The sequence below is a fragment of the Vicia villosa genome, linkage group LG2 (assembly GCF_029867415.1).
Source record: "Vicia villosa cultivar HV-30 ecotype Madison, WI linkage group LG2, Vvil1.0, whole genome shotgun sequence".
Taxonomy (NCBI): Eukaryota; Viridiplantae; Streptophyta; class Magnoliopsida; order Fabales; family Fabaceae; genus Vicia; species Vicia villosa.
Genome location: NC_081181.1, coordinates 47,688,003 through 47,712,296, shown reverse-complemented (window position 1 = coordinate 47,712,296; position 24,294 = coordinate 47,688,003). Strand labels below are relative to the sequence as shown.

The 24,294-nt window shown below is 36.1% G+C and overlaps 1 protein-coding gene across 1 annotated transcript; it reads left to right on the top strand.

The window, feature by feature from the left end:
• Nucleotides 1-312: 312 nt before the first annotated feature.
• On the top strand, nt 313-12,650 carry LOC131649018 (uncharacterized). The gene is made up of 3 exons (XM_058918765.1): nt 313-414; nt 11,307-12,298; nt 12,416-12,650. The coding sequence occupies exons 1-3, from the start codon at nt 313-315 to the stop codon at nt 12,648-12,650; spliced, it is 1,329 nt and encodes a 442-aa protein (XP_058774748.1).
• Nucleotides 12,651-24,294: the final 11,644 nt, after the last annotated feature.

Here is a 24,294-nt window from a genome sequence, read left to right as displayed (position 1 = left end):
GTGGGTTGACAGGTCTGGAGATAGCAAGGAATGAACGAGAAAGTGCATTTGCTTCCACATTGTCTTTTCCTGGTTTGTACTCTATTTAAAAATCAAAACCCAAGAATTTGTGAAGCCACTTTTGCTGCTCAGGCCTCTGAATTGTTTGATTCTTCAAGGCCTTCAAACTCTTTTGATCAGTGTCGGAATTTGGCCATAGCTTCAGTTACTGCATATAGTTCTCTCACATAGGTAGACTTACTTTGCAAAGATGGGTTTAATTTCTTTGAGAAGTAAGCAATTGGGTGTTTATATTGACTGAGGATTGCGCCAATGTCTGTACCAAATGCGTCTGTCTCCATAATAAAAGGCTTAGAGAAGTCTGGGAGAGCTAGCACTGGTGCAGTTGTGATGGCTAGCTTAAGAACTTGTAAGGTTTTAGTTACAGAAGGACTCTAGATAAACGGATCCTTCTTCAAAAGTTCAGTTAATGGGGCAGCTATTGTTGCATAATGGCGCAGAAACCTTCTGTAGTAGCCGGAGAGTCCCAAGAAACCACGTAATAGTTTAAGATTTGTAGAAGTCAACCAATCAAGGACTGTCTGAACCTTGGTCTTGTCCATTTAAACCCCTTGTGGAGATGGTGTCATACCCCAAAATTTTCCCTTCATATTTCAAGATATTTTTGCTCTACCAGTCTCCTCAGACTCATATGATCTCCAGCTGCTCAAGGCCACACAAGGATTAAGCACACCTATTTTTCTCCAAAGCAATGAGTCTCTAACTAGGGTTTTATTTCTTTTCAGGGAAATGAGACTTCTGATACCTCAAGTGGACTCCATGTATCCCAGGTAAATCAAAGTATTCTCATACCAAGTTTCAAGCCTTACAGTACAATATTGCTCAGTCAAATGCCCAAATGATCAACAGTCGACTATGCTAGGTTAAAAGTCAACTATGGTCAACTTACAGTCAAAACTTCTAATTTTTGGTCAACATCAACATTTTGAGGTTATATTCATCATTTGATCAAGGGTTTACCATGATTCATCAAGAAAAGCTCCAAGATCACCAAAACTCAAAGTTTCTAAATTAGGGTTTTTGAACTAAAAGTCAACTCAACTTTGACCAGCCATAACTTTCACATGGTTCATCAGAAATTTTCCAACCAAAGCTCCTTTTAAAGGAAATTTAATTCTCTACAACTTTGTCTCTCATAGAGCAAGGCCAAAATGCTTCATTTGGAAGATATGAGCCAAAACATTACAAGTCCTTTTATAAGTCCACCAAAAGCTCTTTTTTGTCAAAGCCAATATCATTAAGATAAAAACTCCAAATGCAAAAACGTTTCTAGAGTGGCTTGTAGAGGACATCTTGGGCTTTCCAAAAAGTCCTAGAACACCTTCATATGATAAATATTGAGGGAATTATGGTTTTCTAAAGTTGGGAAATTTTGGAGAAATGCACAAAAGTGAATGTGAGTGTCATACCCCAAAATTTGCCCTTATATATCTGCCAATGTCATGTTATTTCAAACAAGCGCAATGGCCTAGCGGATAATGAGTTGGGTATAAGGAGTTGCCTATGTGTGAAGAGGATTGAGTTCGAATCCCACCACCTCTTTTATATTGACATTTTTGTCTTTTCACTTTTTTTTCTCTCGTTGTTATTATTATTATTTTTTTTTAAAATTTTTATAGTTTAGTATTTTAGATTTTTAAGTTAATTTTAGTCACTTCATTTTGTTTTAAATTTGGTTTCTTAGTATTTTTAGTTTTAATTATTTTTCTAGAAATTTTAGATCCTATTATTATTATAAAAAATAAAAAAATAAAAAAATATAAGTTTTCTCTTAAGTAGTGAAGTTTTAAGTTTTTTTTATATAAAATATAGTTTTTCTTGGTATGTTATACTGTTGTTATAAGAAAAATATTCATCAAATCTTTTCACTCTCAAACTTGCAGATACGCTGTGAATCCAAGATTACGCAGTAAAAAATGTCCAAGTTTAATTTCAATTCCAATCTAATAATATCATTCCAAGAATAAAGATCTTCAATCATCCTCAAATCTCCAATCAACATTAAATCATCAAGACCTAAATTAACACTATAAAATAACAACAACTTCAACAGAAAAGGGGATGGGACAAAAAAAATTGTGCGGCACAATAACCACAGTATAGCGTCAAAAAAAAAAAGAAAGGAAAAAAGCTCAAAAAGTTCAAGAAATCAAGATTTCGGTTTGAGGTTTTTGGAGGTGATTCAGAGACCTTTGGAGGTTCAGACCAGTTCCTGGGACACTCTTGATCGATTCCCAATCATTATCTAGGCCTAAAACGATCGGAGTTGGAGCATATACATTCACGGTTTGGTATCCTTTCTTCAAACTCGATTTTGATTTTTCATGCGTATCTAACAAAATCCAATTACATATTTGCATTCATCATGATGTATGGAAACTTTCTGCATAGTTTAATTTTGTTTTAGGCGTAGATACAAGAATCCGCCATTGTTAGGTCACGGAGGTCATAAAAAGGGGATTTTAGTTCCAAGCAAAATCCGGGAAAACCATGGATACTATCGTGCTCAGAGCGTGATTTCTAATCGAATTATGTTAAGTTTTTATGTTTATTTGTTGTGTTCAGTCGTATGTCAAGGATTACAGGTTCCATTGGAGGTTGAAGCTTCGTACGAACAGGGAAGGGGAAGAAGGCGCGTTGCTTTTCAATTCAAAATCCTATTCGTTTTTGTTTCAAATGGTTTGTATGTTGCAATACTATCAGCGAGCAAAAGTTGGTGTGGTGGCAAGAGTGTTCGTCCAAAGTCACTGATACGCAAGGGCAGGGGTTCGATCCCTGCCTCTTGCATTATTTCAAGATTTTATTTTGTAAAACCTTGCAGGTTAATCCAGTGCTCCCCCTTTGTGTATACGCATGGCGCACATCCCTTTCTCCGCCGTCAGATCTTCACGTGGCTTGATCTAACGCTCCAGATGACACCCCACCATGATAGGCTTTCAGATCAGCATCACACTGAAACATAAGCTGAGTTTCTAAATGCTTTATTTTTTTTAATTGTTATTTATTTGGCCTATTTAATAAAATCTCTTTTGTTCTTTAAGCCAAACTTCTTGTAAATTTCTTTTTTTTATATAAAATCTTTATTTTAGTAATGTTAAGTTAATCAATTTAATTTAGTTATTGTTTTTTTTATTTATTTGGTTAAGAATAATTTAGTTGTTTAATTATTTAGTTGATTACAAATATTTTATTAATTGATAAAAAAATTTACGGTAAGGTCATATATTTAATCAAAATTTATTTTTTCATCGATTTAATTAATTAGGTTGAAAAACCAATAATTAATTAAATTGATTATTTATTTCGTACCCTAATCAGGGTTTACGAAGATCACACCTACACTAAAAATTTTCTATTTCTTTTATGTGCCTTTTCAGGGTTACTCGTCAAGTACACTCCGACTATGCGCCACGTAAAATACGAAGTTAATTAATTTAATTTAATTTAATTTAAATTATATTTGATTTATATTTTAAATTAGGGTTTGTTTCGCCTTCATCTTCTTCTGCCTTGTCCCTTTTCAGGGTTAACCTTAAAGCGTCCTATCAACCATATCAGATCAAATCCGAGCTAAGTACCCTTACCTATTTAATTATTTTTTATATATATTTATTTATTCTTTAGTTTAGGGTCAATCCCGTTCGCCTTTGAATTAGCCATACACTCACCCTATTTTTGTCTATTTGCATTTTCAGGGTTTGTCGATCGCCAAAGCTACAAGTTTGGTAACCCTAAACCCTGTTTTCCTGCTTTATTATTACTTATGTCAAACCCTGATTAAGGGATCCGCTGGTTACAATTTCCCGCCCCCGTATTTTGTTATATTTGCGTGGTTAGTAATTTAGGGAGTGCAAGATTGTAATTAACCTAGAATCACTAATTTACAAGATAATATATTGAAATTAACCACGTGATTGTTGCACACACGCACCCTTTTGGGGTAACCTCTCTGTTGCCTTGTTGCCTGTTGCCTTTGTGTTTTGCAGAATAAGCCATGTCCCTCGAATATGAGGATACCTCAGCCATGCTGCCTCGATAACTAAAGGTCATGCGACCCTAAATGATGCTGCCTTCGATACACAAATATGACCTCGACCCTCGGAAGTTGCCTACGAAAAAGGCTGAGGTATCTTCTGGCTGCCTACGAAAAGGCTTATTCTGATCCTTACCTTAGACTACCTGCCCTTCTATGGCATGGGACAGTCTTATGGTAAAGGATGCTTCGACGACCCTTCAACCTCCAAACGAAAGGCTTCCTGCCCTCTTATGGCAAGGATAGACCCTTTCATTCTGAAAGGCTAAAAAGTGACCTATCATCTGAGTTTAAGGTAATTGCCCCTAATTGCCTTGCAATGCTCATCTTTAATATTCTTTCTCACAATTCTTCAAAAACTGGCTACGCTCATTTACGAGCTAAAGTCCACTTTTTTCTTTCATCTACTTTTTTCTAAAAACAAACGAGCAAGCAAAGCAATTAAGAGCCCATGGAAAACCATGGATGCAAAGGGTGCCTTACACCTTCCCTGTGCATAAATTACCCCCCGAACTTAGATCTCTTTAAAGGTTTTTTTCTGTTTCTTTTTGCCTTTCTGAATTTGTTTGGATAAAATAAAAGTCGGTGGCGACTCATGCTTAACCGCGACATTTCGATTATTAAAAAGTCAGTTCACCGTATTACAGTGAGCAAAATGGACTTTTTGGATCAATGAGCCTAAGATATAGATTTCAAACGTGTCTATGGGCTTTATAGTAACTTCTAAACTAATTATTTTATTTTTATAGTATTTATTTTATTTATTTGAATTTTAATTCATTTAAACATTAATAAATCATATAAAATATGAATAATTTGTTTTAAATCCAAAATTTGGTTTTCCAATCAGTTGCAACTATCCAATAGGTCAAATATATGGTCTGAATTCGTGGCTAGAGACATTGGAGAGAGATGAGCAAGATTTGAAGCCAATTTAGAAAGTTTGCATATGATTGAAAATCAAATATCAATCTAAAAAATTATGAAGATTTGATTGAGTTTTTTTACCTAATTCAATCTCCTATATATGCTAAGGACTCCAAGCAAGAAGGGGACGAAAAATTCTAGAGGAAGATTTTTGGGTGAAAGAAAACAAGGCTTCGAAGAACAAAAATCATCAAGAGCTAGGGCATAGTTGATTTTCAATTCAAGCCAATCTCAGAACAAACCAACCACTCCAATCTCTTCCCAAGACATCAAAAGGTACGTCCAGGTGAGTAGACACGCTCTAAGACATCGATAACTAACTCGCCATGAGAAGTATCTTCATCCATGAGTTTTTTTTGTGTATTTTGATTTTTGTTATGTTTTAACGCAAATTGAAACTTCTAACGTGTTCTTGATGATGATTAAGACAGGATAAAACCTTTGAGTCGTAGATTTACCGTCTACAGCGCGACACATCATTGTTAGGGCACTAACGAAGTGCACCTTCATTTTCATGCCTACATGCGATTTTTGATCAGGATAATCGCACCATTCGACTCGTGACAGCCTATTCAGTCGATCTGGGTCGTTTTTGATTTCGTTTATGGTCTTTTTTGTGGTTTGTAATTTGCAGGTTATTTGGCTACCACGGAAATCGTAGCAAAACCATAGGGAATTCGTAACAAAATTGGCTTGCAGGTTGGATGAAGACGATGAAGGGAGAGGCGGCACGTGTGTTGGTTTGGTTCGTGGGTCAAAGAGTCAAACATTCCCTTCAGTCTGATTGGTTGGGCGCGGTATCCGTGGGCTCCACTGATGACCGATCATATATTATTAGACGATCCTGATTCAATATCACTAAGGCTCTATAGCGCATATGGCAAGGGCATATGTTGGTAACCTAGCAATTCTGAGTTCAAGTCCCAGTATTCCCATTCCTTTTTTCAAATTTTTCAACCTTTCTTGCCTTTCCATTAACTTTACTTCTTTTTTAAATTGCTTTATTAATTAACTTTTAATTAGCTATTAGGTTAAATAATTAGCAATTTTTTTCAATTAGGACGGTTAATTAGATAATTAGGTTGAATTATTTAACTAATCTAGTTTTTATTTCCCTAATTAATTAATTTAATTTATAATTAGGTTAGATAATTAGGTGTTAATTTGATTTAATTTCCGTAGGTTAATTAACTTAGTAATTAGGATTAATTAATTAACTTAGAATTAGGTTTAATTTAAATTAGGCTTTCGCTTAAAAATCCAAAAATGACTTAATTTCTCACCTATTTTTCAAAACGTTAATTTTCTAGGGATCTTCTTTCTCGTCTCAAACTCCAATGATTGTTGCATGTATGTTTAAATTTTCGTTATTTTTATTTAAATTCTAGAAGGTGTATAGGTTGCAAATTCTTTTTGATGTAATAGTAATTAGAATTTACTTTCCCACACATTCACTTTTCGCACTCCCCCGTTTTTTGGTTATGTATCCTCCATCCCGAAGCCCTATAATAGCGTAGATTTACTTTTCCACATTTACTTTCCGCACTTATAACTGCAATAAGTTGTTTAGATGTATGTTAATAGGATTGTATGGCAAGATAAAATCAAACTAGAATAACCCTAATTTTCAGGATTAGATAAATCAACCACTTTTGTTCACACACTCACCTTTAGGGTAATCCTTGTTAGAACAAGATTTGTTCTGATCAATATTCTTGTTTTGATGATAACAATATATATGAATTTTGTATAAGACAATATGGTACTCTAATCCTTTGCATTTTCTATTTCAAGAAATATATAAAGAGTATGCACAATTCAGCGCTAAGAAGCACTAACTCAGAAGGTTCAAGATTGCAACATCAGAACATGCTCTCGCAAGACATCAGAAGATGGTCAACAAGAATCAGAACATGGTCTATGAAGCATCAGAAGAACATGAAGTCAGAAGCAGAAGCACTGAAGTTCTTATGGTATGATCAGTGCATTTTGATGCACGTTCTTCCATGTTTGTACTCAAGCATTTCTTGGGTTTGTTTTATTTATTTTTATGTTTTAATATGTTTTTATATTTTATTTTATTTTTGCACTTAATTGTTTTTCGTTTTAATTTTTCAGCATTAGCAGTCTGCACAGAAACGATCTTATCTGGAGTTCCAGGAGTCCGATTGAGGCGTTATAATAATCGACGGAAAGCTAAGAGAAAGAGCTACAATTCTTATGTTGAAGTCGAAGTCAGAATCGGACTGTAGCAGGGCCAGAAAATTCGTTGAAGTTGCAGCACTAGTTTTAGTTAAGTTTTAGGTCAATTGGTTTTGGGCCTGGGTCGTATGTTTGACCCAGTTGGATTGTAAAACGGGTTGTGGTATTTTCCCTTAGGGTAGCAGCCGCGTCACTATTCACTTGTTACTGTTCGTCACGAAACACTATTCACGATTTGGAAGTTTTGCACGAACTCATGGAGAACTAATCGCTTTTGAGTCGATCTACTGTAATTCAGGTTCCAATACTTGAGATTATTATAATGTTAATTCTAATTTAATTCCTTTCGATTATATTTTGTGTTCTTGTTTGCTTAATTCAATTACATGAGATATATTGATTAAATTTGGTTGATTGTATGATCCTAACATAGACGCGTTGTGTTTGCTTAATTCATACCGTGTCTGATCGATCGTGTTTGCTTAATTCATGATAATTTTTCCCGTTTGCTTAATTCGGACATTAGGATCGACATCTCGCAAACCTCACCGCGCTTGTCATTGAGTTTGCATCCAAATAGGATTAGAATCCGCTTAGGGAATTAAAATTATGATAATCGATGATAGTAGGAACTGATTCAGTAGATTGGCTTATTTCCATAATCACTTTTTCAAAACAGCTTATTTTCATAATCACTTTTGATAATCATTTTTTCGACCAAACCAACCCCCCCCCCCCCCCCCCAATTTCGATTTCGGTTAGTAAAACCCAAGAGTCCTTGAGAGACGATACACGAGTTACCGTTACCGTCGTTACTACAGTTTTTGCAAATTAACTCGTTTTTGACCCGCACGCGACAGCGGATCATGGTATCACGCTCAAGCACTTAAAAGTCTGAAGACAAGAAGATGCTCTGCACCAAGCTGATTGACTCTGATATTCAAACGTTGTATTCACAAATCCGAGATCAGAAGCAAGTACAAGATGACAGGCTAATAAGTCTAATCTCTGACTTACAAAAGGAACGTCAGAAGCTACAAAAGGCAAAGTCAGTAAAAGCAACAAAAGCATGGCTCGAGGTAGTTGACAAAAGTGTGAAACATTAAATGCAGCGTTGTACTATTCACGCAATGCATCAAATGCAACCCAACGGTCATCTTCTCAAACGCCTATAAATATGGAAGTTCTGATCAGAAGCAGCTAACAAACACTTGCAAAAAAAATATTGAAACGCTGTTGAAATCAAAACTCACGAACTTCATCTTCAACCTCACATCTCTTGTAATATTTTAGTGAGTGTTAAGCTTAGAACTTAAGAGAAATATCACAGTTGTGATTATAGCTTTCTTAGAAGCAAATTCATATTCTTGTAAACATTTATTTTACATTGATTGTAAAAGGTTCCTAGAGTGATCAGTTAGATCAGTAGACTTTAGAAGACTTAGAGGTTATCTAAGTGGTGATTTCCTAGAGTGATCTGTAACACCCATATTTAATTAAATATTTTAATTAAATATTATAATGTATTTTTCCGATTAATTCTTGGTTATGTCAAAATTATAGTTTAAGTGGTTAAGTTAATAGTCGGGTAAAATTAGTCGGGAGAAAAATAATATTAAAATATATTATTAGTTTTAGAATTATTAATTAAATTGGTGGAATTAAGTATAGAGGTGAAATAGCATTTTTAGATGTAATAGATAGTGGACCCAATATAAGCTTGAGTGGCCCATTTACTATTTTATTAGTTTTGGTGAACTAGAAGAAAAGTAGTAACATTAGAAACAAAAGCCATCACGTACAGTAGAGAGGAGGAAAAATCAAATTGGGAACAAGGGTTGTTGGCAGTGTCTAATTGAAGTCCAAAGATTGCGAATTTTTGATCGATTTTCAAACTCTCTTCAATCCAAAGGTAAGGATGGGGTTCTAACTCTATAATTGGGTTTATGATGATTGATATATGGGGATTGATTGTATAAAAATTGGTTGTGTAATTGATGTTGAGAAATTGGTTGATTTATTGTCTGTGTTGCAAGATTGAAACTGTAGCATAAATGTTTTTCTTTCAAAACTCTAATGTGATATATGTATGAAGCTGTGCAGATTTAGGGTAGTGTAGCGGCATAACAAATTGATTATGCATACTGTAGCGTCGTATTGGAAAATAATTGGAATACTACATATTGTAGTGTCATCCGTAGCAGCACATTTGTTAAACCAAAAAAATATATTTCAAGTCTATAATATTTTCATGAGTATGGATAATAATAAATAGTGATAATTTAATATTATTTATATTATATTTTAGGAGTTTTGAGTTAGAGATAATATTTGAACTATTTAGTTAATTTAAGTTAATTTCAATTTTGTTAGAGGTTTCAATAGAGTTATTAGAGTTGTCAATAGAGTTGTCAGAGTTGTGTTGGGTTATTAAGAATCATAATTTTAATTATTTTGTGTCACTCTGACATACTTAGAGTCGTTAGTAGAGCAATTTGGTGTTGGCGAGTAATAATACATCCTTACTAAATTGTTGATAATTTTAGTTATAATATGATTATTGAAATTAATTAAGTAGTCTAACTAAATTACAATATATATATATATATATATATATATATATATATATATATATATATATATATATATATATATATATATATATATATATATTATATATATTTAGTAGAGTTTTAAGTAAATTAAGTAGTCCAATTTAGTCAAAATAGTAGAGTAGTTTAATAATTAGTTGATATTAGTAATGAAAATTTAGCAGAAGATAGCAGGACAATGTAATATTGCTATATCTAGCCTCAACTAGAAATTAACAGTAGATGGTGAAGACTAGTATAGTAGAGTAAATACAAAAAAAATATATTAGTAGAATAAAATTGACAAAAATTTTGTAGTTAAGTAGTAATAGTGCAGGAAACAAAACAATCCCAAAATTAGACAGTTAGCCGAATTAAGCGGTATTTTTAGTTGTCCAAAATTTGATGAAATTTTACAGGGAAGTTCGTGAATACGAGTAGTTAATTAATGTTGGTTGTTTCGTTGAATTCTATACTGAATGCTGAAATTGTAGGTACTGTTGAAATAAGTTATTTTTGTCCTAAAATGGACAATTTTTGAGTTGTAGGCTTAAATGGCCAAAGTTGAAAGTTGAAGTTGATTACGTTGTTATGAGTTGAATTGTTATTGATGTTGTTTTGTATACCATTCATATCAAGTTGCATACCTTGCATTTTTCTAAGTTGGAGTGTATGCTCACCACGTTGGCCTGGATTGGCAAAGTTGAAAGTTGAAGGCTTATGCCTTAATTGAATGCCTCGATAACCTGGCATGATTTTAAGTTGGGAGTTTTACTCCGATGGATCCACATGCATGTGCATAGTCGAGTCTCATTTTGAGTTGCATTATAAAGTTGTTGCTATTGATTATGTTGTTTTGTTGATTGTTATGTTGTGGTTGTTGGAACGGTGAATATTGTATGATTCTTTATCTAATATATTGATTATCATACTCTCGCTTATATTTTTCGATATCTCACCCTTTCTATTTGTTTTCGCCGTTGCCTTTATATTGGTAACGTGCAGGTAACGAGGAGTAAAGAATTTAGTAGCTTTTTGGTGTCATCGCTCTGATACGTAGCACTCGGGGGGAAATGAACGCTTGTTTTGATTTTTGTTATTTCCTTTAGTTGAATTAAAGTTATTGTTAGGATAAGTTGTTGGTGAATTTTCAGTTGTTTAAAAGATGCTATGCTTATTTTATTGAATATCCGCTGCATTTATTTTATTGAAGACGAATCATTAGAGACTAATGTGTTCCTAAGTCTTTCTAATTAGTATGTGCTATGTATCTGTTGCAATTAAGTTATTTTACTGTTGTCTATATGTTGTGACGATGTAATACCTCAAGTTTTAAGTTGAAATTTTGGCACTCTGAATTATATAAACGTTGGGTAGATTTGGGGTGTTACATTAGTGGTATCAGAGCAGGTCGGTTCGTCCGGCCAAGTTGTCGTGTCGTTGACAATCTAGTATTGTTAATCATTCTTATCTGACTATTGTTTATGTTATAGTGCTTAGTTGAAATGGCTGGAAGGAACGATGTTGCGATTGCTGCTGCTTTGGAGGCTATGGCTCATGCTATGGAGAATCAGCCGAATGTTGGTGGAGACGCTAGATCCCGAAGTTTGGCTACCTTCCAGAGAGAGAATCCGCCAGTGTTCAAAGGCAAGCATGATCCTGATGGAGCATTAGAATGGTTGAAAGAAATCGAGAGGATCTTTTGCGTGATGGATTGCACTCCAACGCAGAAGGTTTGGTATGGAACTCATATGCTGGCAAGCGAGGATGATGACTGGTGGTTAGAAACGCATCAGAGATTGGAGGCTGTAGGTGGAGAGATCACTTGGGCTGTGTTCCGTATGGAGTTTCTGAGGAAGTATTATCCTGAAGATGTTCAGGGTAAGAAAGAAATTGAATTCCTTTCGCTGAAACAGGGTAGTATGTCTGTCACTGAATATGCTGCAAAGTTTGTTGAGCTGGCTAAGTTTTATCCGCATTTTGATGGTGCTGGTGCTGAATTTTCAAAGTGCATCAAGTTCGAGAATGGGTTGCGCTCTGAGATCAAGAAAGCCATTGGGTACCAGCAGATCTGTGTCTTTTCTAAATTGGTTGACAGCTGCAGAATTTATGAAGAGGATAATGATGCTCATTACAAAATTGTTAAAGAGAAAAGAGGCAAGCAACAACAGAACCGTGGTAAACCGTATGATGCTCCAGCTGGTAGAGGTAGACAGAGAGCTACTCCGAGTCAGAGAACTAGTGGGGGAGGTGCTCCTATTGGTATTGTTTGCTTCAAATGTGGGCAAGCTGGTCACAAGAGTAATGTTTGCAATGATGTTAAAAGGTGTTTCCGTTGTGGCAAGACTGGGCATGCAATATCTGATTGCAAGCACAAGGAGATGATCTGTTTTAATTATGGTGAAGAGGGACACATTGGGAGTCAGTGTCAGAAACCAAAGAAGGCACAATCTAGTGGAAAAGTGTTTGCTTTGGCTGGTGATCCGTCAGGAAATGAGGACAGACTTATCAGAGGTACATGTTTCATAAATAGTACTCCTTTAATTACTATTATTGATACTGGTGCTACTCACTGTTTTATTGCTGCTGATTGTGTTGAAAGATTGGGTCTTGTGTTGTCTTCTATGAATGGCGAAATGGTAGTTGAGGTTCCAGCTAAGGGGACAGTGACTACTTCCCTAGTATGTTTGAGATGTCCTTTGTCGATCTTCGGAAGGGACTCTGCTGTTGACTTAGTTTGTCTGCCGTTAAGTGGGTTGGATGTAATTTTGGGTATGAACTGGTTAGAGTATAACTATGTTCATATTAACTGTTATAACAAGTCTGTGAGGTTTTAAACCGTTGAAGAGGAAGAAGCTAGTTTAGTGTCGCCTAAGCAGTTGCGACAATTGCTGAAGGAAGAAGTTAAGATGTTCTCATTGATGGCAACGTTATCAATGGAGAATCAAGCTATCATTGATGAGTTGCTGGTAGTGCGTGAGTTTCCTGAAGTTTCCCTGATGAAATTCCAGATGTACCGCCGGAAAGAGAAGTTGAATTCGGGATTAATCTTGTACCTGGTACCAGACCTGTATCTATGGCACCGTACAGGATGTCTGCATCGGAGTTGGCAGAATTAAAGAAGCAGTTAGAAGAGCTACTCGAGAAGAAGTTTGTCAGACCAAGTGTATCTCCGTGGGGAGCTCCAGTGCTGTTAGTAAAGAAAAAGGATGGAAGCATGAGACTTTGTTTTGATTACAAGAGCCACAACCTCCTCAAAAGCTGGGTAACTTTTGTTTTCTAGTAGTAATCGAGCCTTTTCCATTAAGAACTTAGCAAGCAAACCCTTAACTCCACTCTTTGTTTCCCAATTGGACTCGATTTCTGACTTTCGCAAATGTAAAGCAGCAACAATGGTTTCAGGTTTTGGAATCCTTTCTAAACCAGTGAAAGGTAATTGATTTCGAACAGGTAATCCAATTAGTTCAGAGAACTCTTCCAAAGTGGGTACTAACTGGTAATCAGAAAAGGTGAAGCAATGATGTTCGGGATCAAAGAATTGGAACAGGACCCGTATCATGTCTTCTTCAAATTTTGAGGTAACCAAATGGAGTAGGTGACCGTGCTTTTCGGTGAATTGAACATTCCTGGGGAATTCTGATACTAAGTTTTTCAGTTCAGATGGCACCGTTGAGATGTTGATTCGGATGTAATCTCTGGTGGCGGGAGCCATTACCTGCAATAACAAAGGTAAACTCTTTGATCCTTGAAATGATTAGTGAAAAAATGATATGCTTATGATGCTTATGATGTTATGATGTCAAACATGTGGCACACACAAACAAATCAAACAATAGCCTTAAGTTTAAAGGCTTGCACGAAGTCCATAGGTGATACCCTCCCCACTGAAGTTGAGTTGGTTAAAACCTGTCCTAGAATAGTATTCGGGTTCTATGATCCTTGGAGGTAACATCTCAATACGGCGCTCGGACGGCCGATCAAAATATTCCTCGAGGATAACTAACTTCGATCAACTTCAAAACTAGCCACTTAATAGGCCACAAGTCAAGTTCAACTAAAAGATTCTAAGACAAATTAGTGTTTAATGACATTTCGGAAGCCTAATATACTCCTTGATCGTTTTCAAGGGACATCAGTATAAACCAAAGTATCGCACTAACGGTGACTACCAGATCAACCGTATCGGTACATGCCGTACAGTTTCCTTGGTCTATTGTCACATACTTAAGGTATCTCGAGATTCGGGTTAGAATCTTTCACACAAGCAAAATACCCAAACAACCTTTTGAAAAATAGAGCAATCAAGTCAAACAATTGAAAACATCAGAGTGATCTATTCTCTTAAGGTAACCCCTTTTGAAAACATTTTTTTTTTAGAAAGTATCCCCAGTAGAGTCGCCAGTTCTGTCATGCACTCGGTTTTTTGCCATACCTCTCGTGGAGAGATACACGAACTGACTCTTTTTTGTTTCTGCTTTTGTATTTTTGAAAATCAGAGAGTCGCCACCGACCTTTTATTTTATCCAATTAAGGAAAGGTTAATAAAAGAAACAAAAAAAAGACCTTTAAGAAATTCTGGGTAAGGGGGTAGGTTATACAAAGGGAAGGTGTTAGCACTCTTTGTATCCATGGTTATCCATGGGCTCTTTAATTTGCTTAGCTCACTTGTTTTCAATTGCTTTTAAATGCTCGTATGTGGTTTCAAATACCTTTGTAAATTGACTTTGTAATGATCCTTGTGCGGATGTATACAAAGTGTTTTTATCTTTCAAAAGATGCTTTGGAAAAAAGAACGTTAACTTCGTAATGATCCTTGTTTGGATATATACAAAGTATTGTCTTTTTGAAAGTTTTATTTTGAAAAACAATGATATATGAGAGATTTGTTTGTTTTGATTTGAGCAAGCAAATTAGGAGGTCTACCTCGAGTTATAAGGTCTTTATCCTATTTCCTTTAAAAATCTATCCTTTCACCGGATATAAACAAAAGTTCGATTTTGCGTTTGAAATAATAGAATTTGATTTTGATTTTGAAAAGAATGAGAAAGGGATTACCCTAAGAGGTGCAAGTGTGATTGTGTTTGGATTCAGATATTTTATCTTTGAAGTTAGTGATCTAACGATTCAATTTTATCTTTGGCATACACGCAGTTTATATGTGCTGGAATTTAAAATGCGGAAATGTAAAATGCGGAAAGTAAATCTACGCTATTACATTGATTGTGCAGGAAATGTAAACTATGCTATTTACATGAATTTGACAACCTATACATTTATCTAGGAATTTAAATTGCAGGAAAATAAAAGAAATGTTTTTGGATTTTTTATGATTGATTTTAATTATAATTAATGCATGATTAATTAAATTAAAATGAGGAAAAGATGAAAATAAATTTAAACCTAAAAATTAAGTTCAAAATATGTTCAAAATGCTTTTCAATTAATTTTAAAACAAAACTAATTTTTTTGGGATTTTTGAAATTGATTTGAAATTGATTAAGTTAATTAACACATAATTATATAAATAATTACACAAATAATTAAAACTTAAAGAGAAAATTATTCTAAATATGAACAAAATTAGTTTATAATATATAAACAATATTTAATATAAAGAACAAATTTTTTATGATTTTTGATTGGTTGAAAATAATTAAAAAGATAAATATATGCATATTATCTAATTAATTATACAAAATATTTAAGTTATGAAGAAAAATAAAATATTTTTATATCAGAAAATAAAATATTATTTTAGAAACTTAAAAATATTTTTTGTGTATTTTTTGGATATTTAAAACTATTTTTAATTAATTTTGCAAGGAAATTAAAATAAAAATAGAAAAATAGAAAGTAAAATAATCAGGTGTGTGATGCTGATGAGTCCATGGTATGGACCACTTGTCTGGTGCGTTGGATGAAAAGTTGAGATGATCCAAGGGCTCAGATCGTGAGGGAACATGATATGATGGTGGTGGGGGACATGCGCTGAATTCAAGGAGAATTCAAACTTTCTGACTGGGACCCACAAGTGCACGCGTGGATGGAAGACTAGTTGACCAGCCAATGATAAGGAGCCACGCGAGCGGAGGGAAGAGTCAGCTCTGACTGACGAACCACGCTTGGACGCGCGGTCATCTTCAACCTCCGTCACCTTCATTTTTTAACATAGATAGCGGTGGTTTTAAACCCCTCTATTTTTACGATAAAAAACACCATTTTTGGTAGCTTCACAAACCTGCAAGAACAAACGTTAGGAAGAGTAACAAATGACCCAGATCCCCTAATTAGGGTGCTCTGAGTCCAATTATGGCATTAGTTTCACTGTTTGAGTGCTGTAGCCATGGGTTCGATGGAGTTGAAGTTTGAACATGCATGAGCACTTGTTAATGGCATGGGATGATTCTCGCGTGGGAGCTAACATGTTAGGGCCCAGATCTACCCTATGGGAACTCATGAACTCATTAGAATGATTAGACTACATTGATATTGATTAAATGTATGAAAACGAAAATTAATTATGTATGAGAGTGAAGAGTACTATACACGTGTTATAACTCTTATAGGACCATATTATGAGTTCATTCTTACTCTATGCCACCTTAGGAGAAGATTGAAAGTGATAGTTTATATTGAAAATTACAAAGTTATGGAATTTTGAGAGAATTTTGGTGAGTTTTCTTGCTATGCCTTGGCTATAATTTCGTGTGTGTCTTGTTGTTGAAGTATTCAGCTTCATTTATAGGCCAAGAGGTGCTTAGAAACTAAGCCAAGAAGCATTGATTGCCTTTGTTGAATTCTTGATTTTTAAATATTAAAATCTTTGAATTGTTGACCAAGTCTTGCTCCTCTTCACTTCTCTTGCCTTGTACTTCAATCTTTTGCAGAAAATTAAAGATTCTTTGATGACTCATGCTTAGAAACTAAGCTATGCATTATCCTTCCATTTTCCATTTTCATTTAATCTTAAAATAGGATAAAATTAAACCAAAAATGAATAAAAATGGTGTGGGCTTTGTCTTGGTCGTGGGAGGCCCATTATATCATGGTAAACATGTTTGAACTATGAAAACTTGGCCCCATTTGGAAAAAATACATTTTTGAGCAATGTTGGTTTTATGCATTTTCCCAAAATTTAGCCAACTTCAACAAGGTGCAAATCCCTCAATTTTTGTCATATGAAGGAGATCTTGCACTTTTTGGAAACCTCAAAGAGTCCTATAACCAATGTATTTGGTCTCATGTCAAAATGATTTTTGATGCTCCTTGTGTATCCTTTTGAAAAAAGTGTCTTTTTGTTGACTTTGAAAATGACCTGTAATGTCTTGGTTCATATTTTTCAAATGGTGAACCTAATGACCATGGGACCAATTGCATTTGAAAGATAATTGAATTTCCTTCAAAATGAGCTTTGTTTTGAATTTTTTGGATGAAGGATGAGAGAGTTATGACCAGTCAAAGTTCAGTTGACTTTTTAGGAGAAAACCCTAATTTTGAATCTTAGGGTTTTGTTGATTTTTGACCTTTCCTTGATGAATTATGATCATCCAATGATCAAATGATGAATCCTTTGACAAAATATGGATGTTGACAAAAAATTTCATTTTTGACTGTCTGTTGACTTTTTTGGTCAAACGGGTCGTCTATTGACTATTTGAGCTGCTGACGGTGCGTCTGAGTGAATTGAAGTTTGAAAATTTGTATGATGGTACTTTGAGATGTATGGAGGTCCATGAAATCCATTTGAGGTCTCAAAAACTTGTTTCTCCTGAAAAAACAATAAACCCTAATCAGGGACTGTTTGTGTAGGAGACAGTTAAGCGTACCTGATTTTTGTGCAGTGTTGAGTCTCTGCTAATCATGTGATATTCAGAAGACTTCTAGGACAAAAATCTTGGAATTTTGAAATGCAAAAGTTTGATTTGATTGATGGTACAAAACACGGAGAATTGTACTGTCAGCAGTTTGACTATCAACTGACTGTTCAGGCATTAATGTAGCAGTTAGAGTGAAAAATCAACAGTCAAAGTTAATTTTCTTTTTGTTGTTTTTGTTTTATGTGAAAGATGAAAGTTTATTTTCATGACTTGTTAAAAAACACAGACATAATAAATAATTAATATTTACTGTACGCGAGCAAAATTACCGATAATAACCCTGAAAATTATTTAATGCACAGAAAAATAAATATTTGACTGGCAGAAAACACACAAAATATTATCTGAATAATTAAGCAACAATATGACAAATAGTACAACATTTAATACTGACAGTACAAATATTACATACTATAATGAACAGTACGACGAGTAAACGGTACATTTAAGAAAATAAGAGATACGGCAAACTTTGAGAATGACGATTAATAACCCATGCTATGACCAACAGAAAATAGATGATCGGGAGTGTAACCATCGCAGGTCCATATTTTTCAGGACTATGCAGACAGAAGAAGGACATGATCACCATAGCAATGGTGATGACCATAAGAAAACATGTTTCCATCCGCTTCGCCATTTTGCCGGGGAGGAAGAGAGAATGGATATGAAGTAGAAATTTGAGAAATGATTTAGAATTTGATGTGAGATTTTATGAAAAAAATGAGAGGTATTTATAGAATGAAAAGAAGGATAGAGACGTTGGGGAATGAAGTGATTCCGTACAAAAGGAAAATTTGAGTGGAAGTAAGATTTGAAAGAAAGTGTATGATAGTGTTGGGAAAAAGAGAGATGTGTAGAATAAAGTTAAGATTTGATTTTTGAAAAAGAGATTTGAAAAGAGATTTTGAAAATAATGGAATATAGTACAAAAGTTAGTGGGAAACAAAAATTAATAATAATTTACTTGTTACCAGTACATTCTGAATCCCGGACTCTGCGCCTGCAAAAGATTTAACTCTGTACCAATTGCGTTAGTACTACTTATCTGTAAATAAATATCAAATAAATAGCGTGTGTGAAGTAATAAACAGTAACTGGCGTTTGCGTAAGAATAAATTCAACAGCAAGCCAAAATACTGTATAAGAAAAAATTCTAAAAAATCAAGTATTCATAAATCAGGATGTGAAAATCCAAGATTATATGAAACTCTTAATTTTTAGATTGAAGTTTTCTTGAAAAAAGATGCGGGCAAATTTTGGGGTATAACAGTTGCCCCTATTCAATCTTCTTAAACCTGAAGAGATTGTCTGAAATCTGAAGGTGGAAGATGATTGAATATTTTAGACGCCCTGAAAATTTGCACTTACCTCCATCGGGAGTGATGTTGGAATTTGTCTTTGAATGTTGTCTGAGAAATGTGGTTGGAAGATTGAAACATTACTTGAGATGGGCTTTCAGATGCCATCTGGCAATTGTGTTGATGGTTTGTTCACCAGAATGAATCCATTGATTATATCTTGATGAAGGATTTGAGAACCTCTGCGTCGACCGTTTCGGAACCGTTTAAGGTTACCGTTTTAAGTCTAGGAGGATGATCGTTACGGAACTGTCCAAAGTTTTTCCGCTTTAGATTTTGAAAGTTGATCGTTGTGGAACCGTCTGAGGTATCAGCTTTAGATCTTCGATGGTAGATCGTTCTGGAACCGTCTGAGGTATCAGCTTTAGATCTTCGATGGTAGATCGTTCTAGAACCGTCTGAGGTATCAGCTTTAGATCTTCGATGGTAGATTGTTCTGGAACCGTTTGAGGTATCAGCTTTAGACCTTCGATGGTAGATCGTTCTGGAACCGTCTGAGGTATCAGCTTTAGATCTTTGTTGCTTGTTTTTGAGTTGATAAGTGATTTGAAAGGAGAGATCTCTTCAGAATGAATCCTTGGCTTGATTATATCTAAGAGGACTGCTTATTTGAATAGAGTTCAAGGGGAACACTGTATCTGATTGAGAACATCTTTGTTGAAGACATCCGTCTGCCTGAAAAATCAAGTTAGTGATATACAATGGCGTGATGCATGTAATGCATGAGATTCTCTAACTAAAGGAGAAATATGCATGTTATGTATGCGTTTGTCATGAAACATTATATGCTGTGTATGAATACGCGTATGACGTATGATGTATGATGTATGATGTATGATGTATGATGTATGATGTATGATGTATGATGTATGATGTATGATATATGATGTATGATGTATGATTGGGAAAATAAATCCCAGCTAGTCAGTCATCTGGAGATGAAGGTATTGTGATTGTTGATGATCTTTTGAGTGGGAATGAGGAAGATGCATAATCCTCCGATGCACTATTTGACCAAGTCCTGGTGTGGAGACCACACCTTCTGGAGATAGTAATCTGGAACAGCCCTGCTGGAGGATAAGATTTCTCGAATCACTTCGTTTGGAGAGAAAAATCTTATCGAGGAATTTGCTGAGAAATGCATTTCTCTTGGGGATTTTCTTCTGATGCTGGTTTCGGGATGATGTCCAAATGATTGGGACATTACCTGAATGCTGTTCCTGTTTTTCCTGGTAAACATCAATCATATTCAAATGCACATGTTCATTCAAAATTATCATTGGGACGTTTACGTATTCAAAACAGAAAAAAGTGAAAATGTTGATTTTGAGCCTAAGCTGCATTGATTTTTGAAAAAGAGCCATGATAGGCGGATTAGTACAGGGAGACAACAATCCTAGTAGTAGGAAATTGTCATAAAGCTTTGAAAAATATTTATAAAGTGAAATAGCTATGTGAAAACAATCCAGTCAAGTTTCAATTCTGCTATTGCCAATCTGTCTTCGAGCATCTCATCCCTCACTTGTTGGAAGAAAGTAATTGGACTGATCGGTGTCTTTGATGTGTTGAATCTTAAAGGTGAATAGGCAGCTATACAGAACATAGTTGTACGCTTTATTCCCTAACTTTTGCCTAGGCTGCCTTTTCAGGTTTTCAGCCTACCGGGATAGTATTATTTAGTCTCTAATTTTTGCCTGGACCGCCCTTTCGGGTTTTCAATCCACCGAGACGCTCATTTTTTTTGGCCTAAGTTTCCCTTTCAGGTTTTCAACTTAGCGAGCTTTTCTTTTCAAGCGAAGTATTTTTTGACTATGTCCGCATTTACAGGGTGTGGGAAATCCTCGCCATCCATGGTGGTAAGCAACATGGCACCGCCGGAGAATATTTTCTTGATTACAAATGGTCCCTCATAAGTGGGAGTCCACTTGCCTCTGGGATCACTTTGTGGTAAGATGATGCGTTTGACAACCAAGCCGCCGGTTTGGTATGCCTGACTTTTGACTTTCTTGTTGAAGGCTTTGATCATACGCTTTTGGTACAACTGACCATGACAAATAGCTGCGAGCCTCTTCTCATCAATCAAGTTTATTTGGTCCAACCGGGTCTGAATCCAATCGTTTTCGTCTAGATCGGCTTCTTTCATAATCCTTAGGGAAGGAATCTGAATTTCAATTGGAAGAACTGCCTCCGTACCATAGACTAAGGAGAATGGAGTTGCCCCTGTTGAAGTACGCGCAGATGTGCGATAACCATGAAGAGCAAAAGGTAACATCTCATGCCAGTCTTTGTAGGTTACTGTCATCTTTTGTATGATTTTCTTGATGTTTTTATTGGCAGCTTCCACTGCGCCATTCATCTTTGGTCGATATGGAGAAGAATTATGATGTTTGATCTTGAACTGTGTGCAAAGTTCAGTAATCATTCTGTTGTTTAGATTTGTGCCATTGTCTGTGATGATCCGTTCAGGGATGCCATACCGACAAATGAGATTGTGCTTGATAAACCGGGCCACAACATTCTTGGTGACAGAAGCAAATGAAGCTGCTTCTACCCATTTTGTGAAGTAGTCAATGGCGACCAGGATAAAACGATGTCCGTTGGAGGCAGTGGGCTTGATTTCTCCAATCATATCAATACCCCACATTGCAAAAGGCCAAGGAGCTGTCAGGACGTTTAACGGGACTGGAGGTACATGTACCTTGTTTGCATATATCTGACATTTGTGACAGGTTCGGGAATGATGATGACAGTCCGTCTCCATGGTAGACCAGTAATAACCTGCTCTGAGGATCTTTTTAGCCATTGTATGTCCACTTGAATGAGTACCAAAGGCACCATCGTGTATGTCTTCCATAATCTGTTCTGCTTCCTTCTTGTTTACACAACGAAGTAAAGTCGAGTCATGGTTGTGTTTGTATAGGGTTCCATTACTTAGAAAGAATTTGGCGGCAAACCTCCTTAGAAACTTTCTGTCGTTGATGGACGCCCCTTCAGGGTACTCCTGAGTTTCGAGATATCTTTTTACTTCATGGAACCATGGTTTTTCTCCCGTTCCTTCGGCATTGATCTCATTGCAATAGGATGGTTCATCTTGTCTGTAAATGGTGATTGTCGGCGCCTCATTGTCCCACCTGACTTTGAACATGGATGACATGGTAGCCAAGGCATCAGCTAGTTGATTTTCCTCGCGTGGGATGTGTTCAAAAGTGATTTCTTCGAAATAAGGAATCCGACTCAGCACATATTCTTTGTAAGGAATTAAATTCGGGTGCTTCGTATCCCATTCCTTTTTGACTTGGTAAATTACCAAGGCCGAGTCTCCGTAGACCTTCAGGAACTTGATTCTTAGATCGATTGCAGCTTTGAGACCCAGAATACATGCTTCGTACTCGGCTATATTGTTAGTGCAGTTGAAGCATAATCTGGCAGTGAATGGTGTATAACCTCCTGCAGGAGAAATGATCACAGCTCCGATGCCAATGCCAAGTGCGTTAGAAGCTCCGTCAAAAACCATAGTCCACCGGGATCCTGGCTCGGGTCCTTCTTCTGGTCCTGGTTGTTTGTAGTCATTGACTAGCATAATGTCCTCGTCTGGGAAGTCAAAGTTCAATGCTTGATAATCATCCACTGCTTGATGAGCCAGATGATCAGCTACCACACTTCCTTTGATTGCTTTTTGTGAAGTGTATTGAATGTCATATTCTGTTAGGATCATTTGCCATCTTGCTATTCTTCCAGAGAGAGCAGGTTTTTCGAACACGTACTTGATAGGATCCCTTTTGGAGATTAGGAAAATGGTGTGATTTAGCATATACTGTCTTAGTCGGCGAGCCGCCCATGCTAAGGCACAACAAGTTTTTTCGAGTAGTGAGTATCTTGTTTCACAATCGGTAAACTTTTTGCTAAGATAGTAGATTGCATGCTCCTTTCGGCCGGACTCGTCATGTTGCCCCAGTACACACCCCATTGAATCTTCTAACACAGTTAGGTACATTATCAGAGGTCTTCCTTCCACAGGTGGTAACAAGATTGGTGGTTTTTGGAGATACTCTTTGATTTTGTCAAAGGCTAACTGGCATTTGTCATTCCACCTTTCCACTTGATCTTTCTTCAACAGTTTGAAGATCGGCACACAAGTAGTAGTCATGTGGGTAATAAATCGGGCGATGTAATTCAAACGTCCCAAGAATCCTCTGACTTGTTTCTCGGTACGGGGTATAGGCATTTCTTGAATGGCTTTGACCTTGGCCGGATCAACCTCAATACCTTTGCTACTGACGATGAAACCTAAGAGTTTGCCGGATCTTACTCCAAAGGTACACTTATTTGGATTCAGTCGCAACCTGTATTTCTTGAGTCTGTCAAACAGCTTGTGTAGATGACCCAGATGTTCTTCTTCGGTGTTGGACTTTGCAATCATATCATCGACATACACCTCTATCTCCTGATGAATCATATCATGAAATAGAGCTACCATTGCACGTTGATAGGTTGCTCCTGCGTTTTTTAAACCAAAGGGCATTACTTTGTAACAAAAGGTTCCCCAGGGTGTTGTGAAGGTTGTTTTTTCCATGTCTTCGGGTGCCATCTTGATTTGATTGTACCCTGAGAATCCATCCATAAAGGAGAATACCTTGCATTGTGCGGTATTATCAACCAGTACATCGATGTGAGGTAAAGGGAAATCATCTTTGGGGCTTGCCCGGTTCAGATCTCTGTAGTCTACACATATTCTGACTTTCCTGTCTTTTTTAGGTACGGGCACGATGTTAGCTATCCAAGGAGGATAACTTACAACTTTCAGGAAGCCGGCATTGAATTGCTTTTCAACCTCGTCTTTGATCTTTTTTGACATATCAGGCCTACTCCTTCGTAGTTTCTGCTTGACTGGAGTGCTACCTTCTTTGATTGGTAGGCGATGAACCATAATGTCCGTGTCAAGGCCTGGCATATCTTCATAGGACCAGGCGAATATCTCAACGTAGTCTTGCAACATTTGAATCAGTCTTTGCTTGACACTGTTTTCTAAATCAGCCCCTATTTTGGCTTCTTTCTTTTCTTCGTTGCTGCCCAAGTTGATAACCTCAATTGGTTCCTCATGAGGCTGTATAGCCTTCTCTTCTTATTCTAGCAGCCTTACAAGTTCTCTTGGTACTTCACAATCTTCCTCACTTTCGTCCTCAGTTTGGTAGATCAGATTTTCAAAGTCATGACGGGCAATAGCAGAATCGTTATCGACTAGA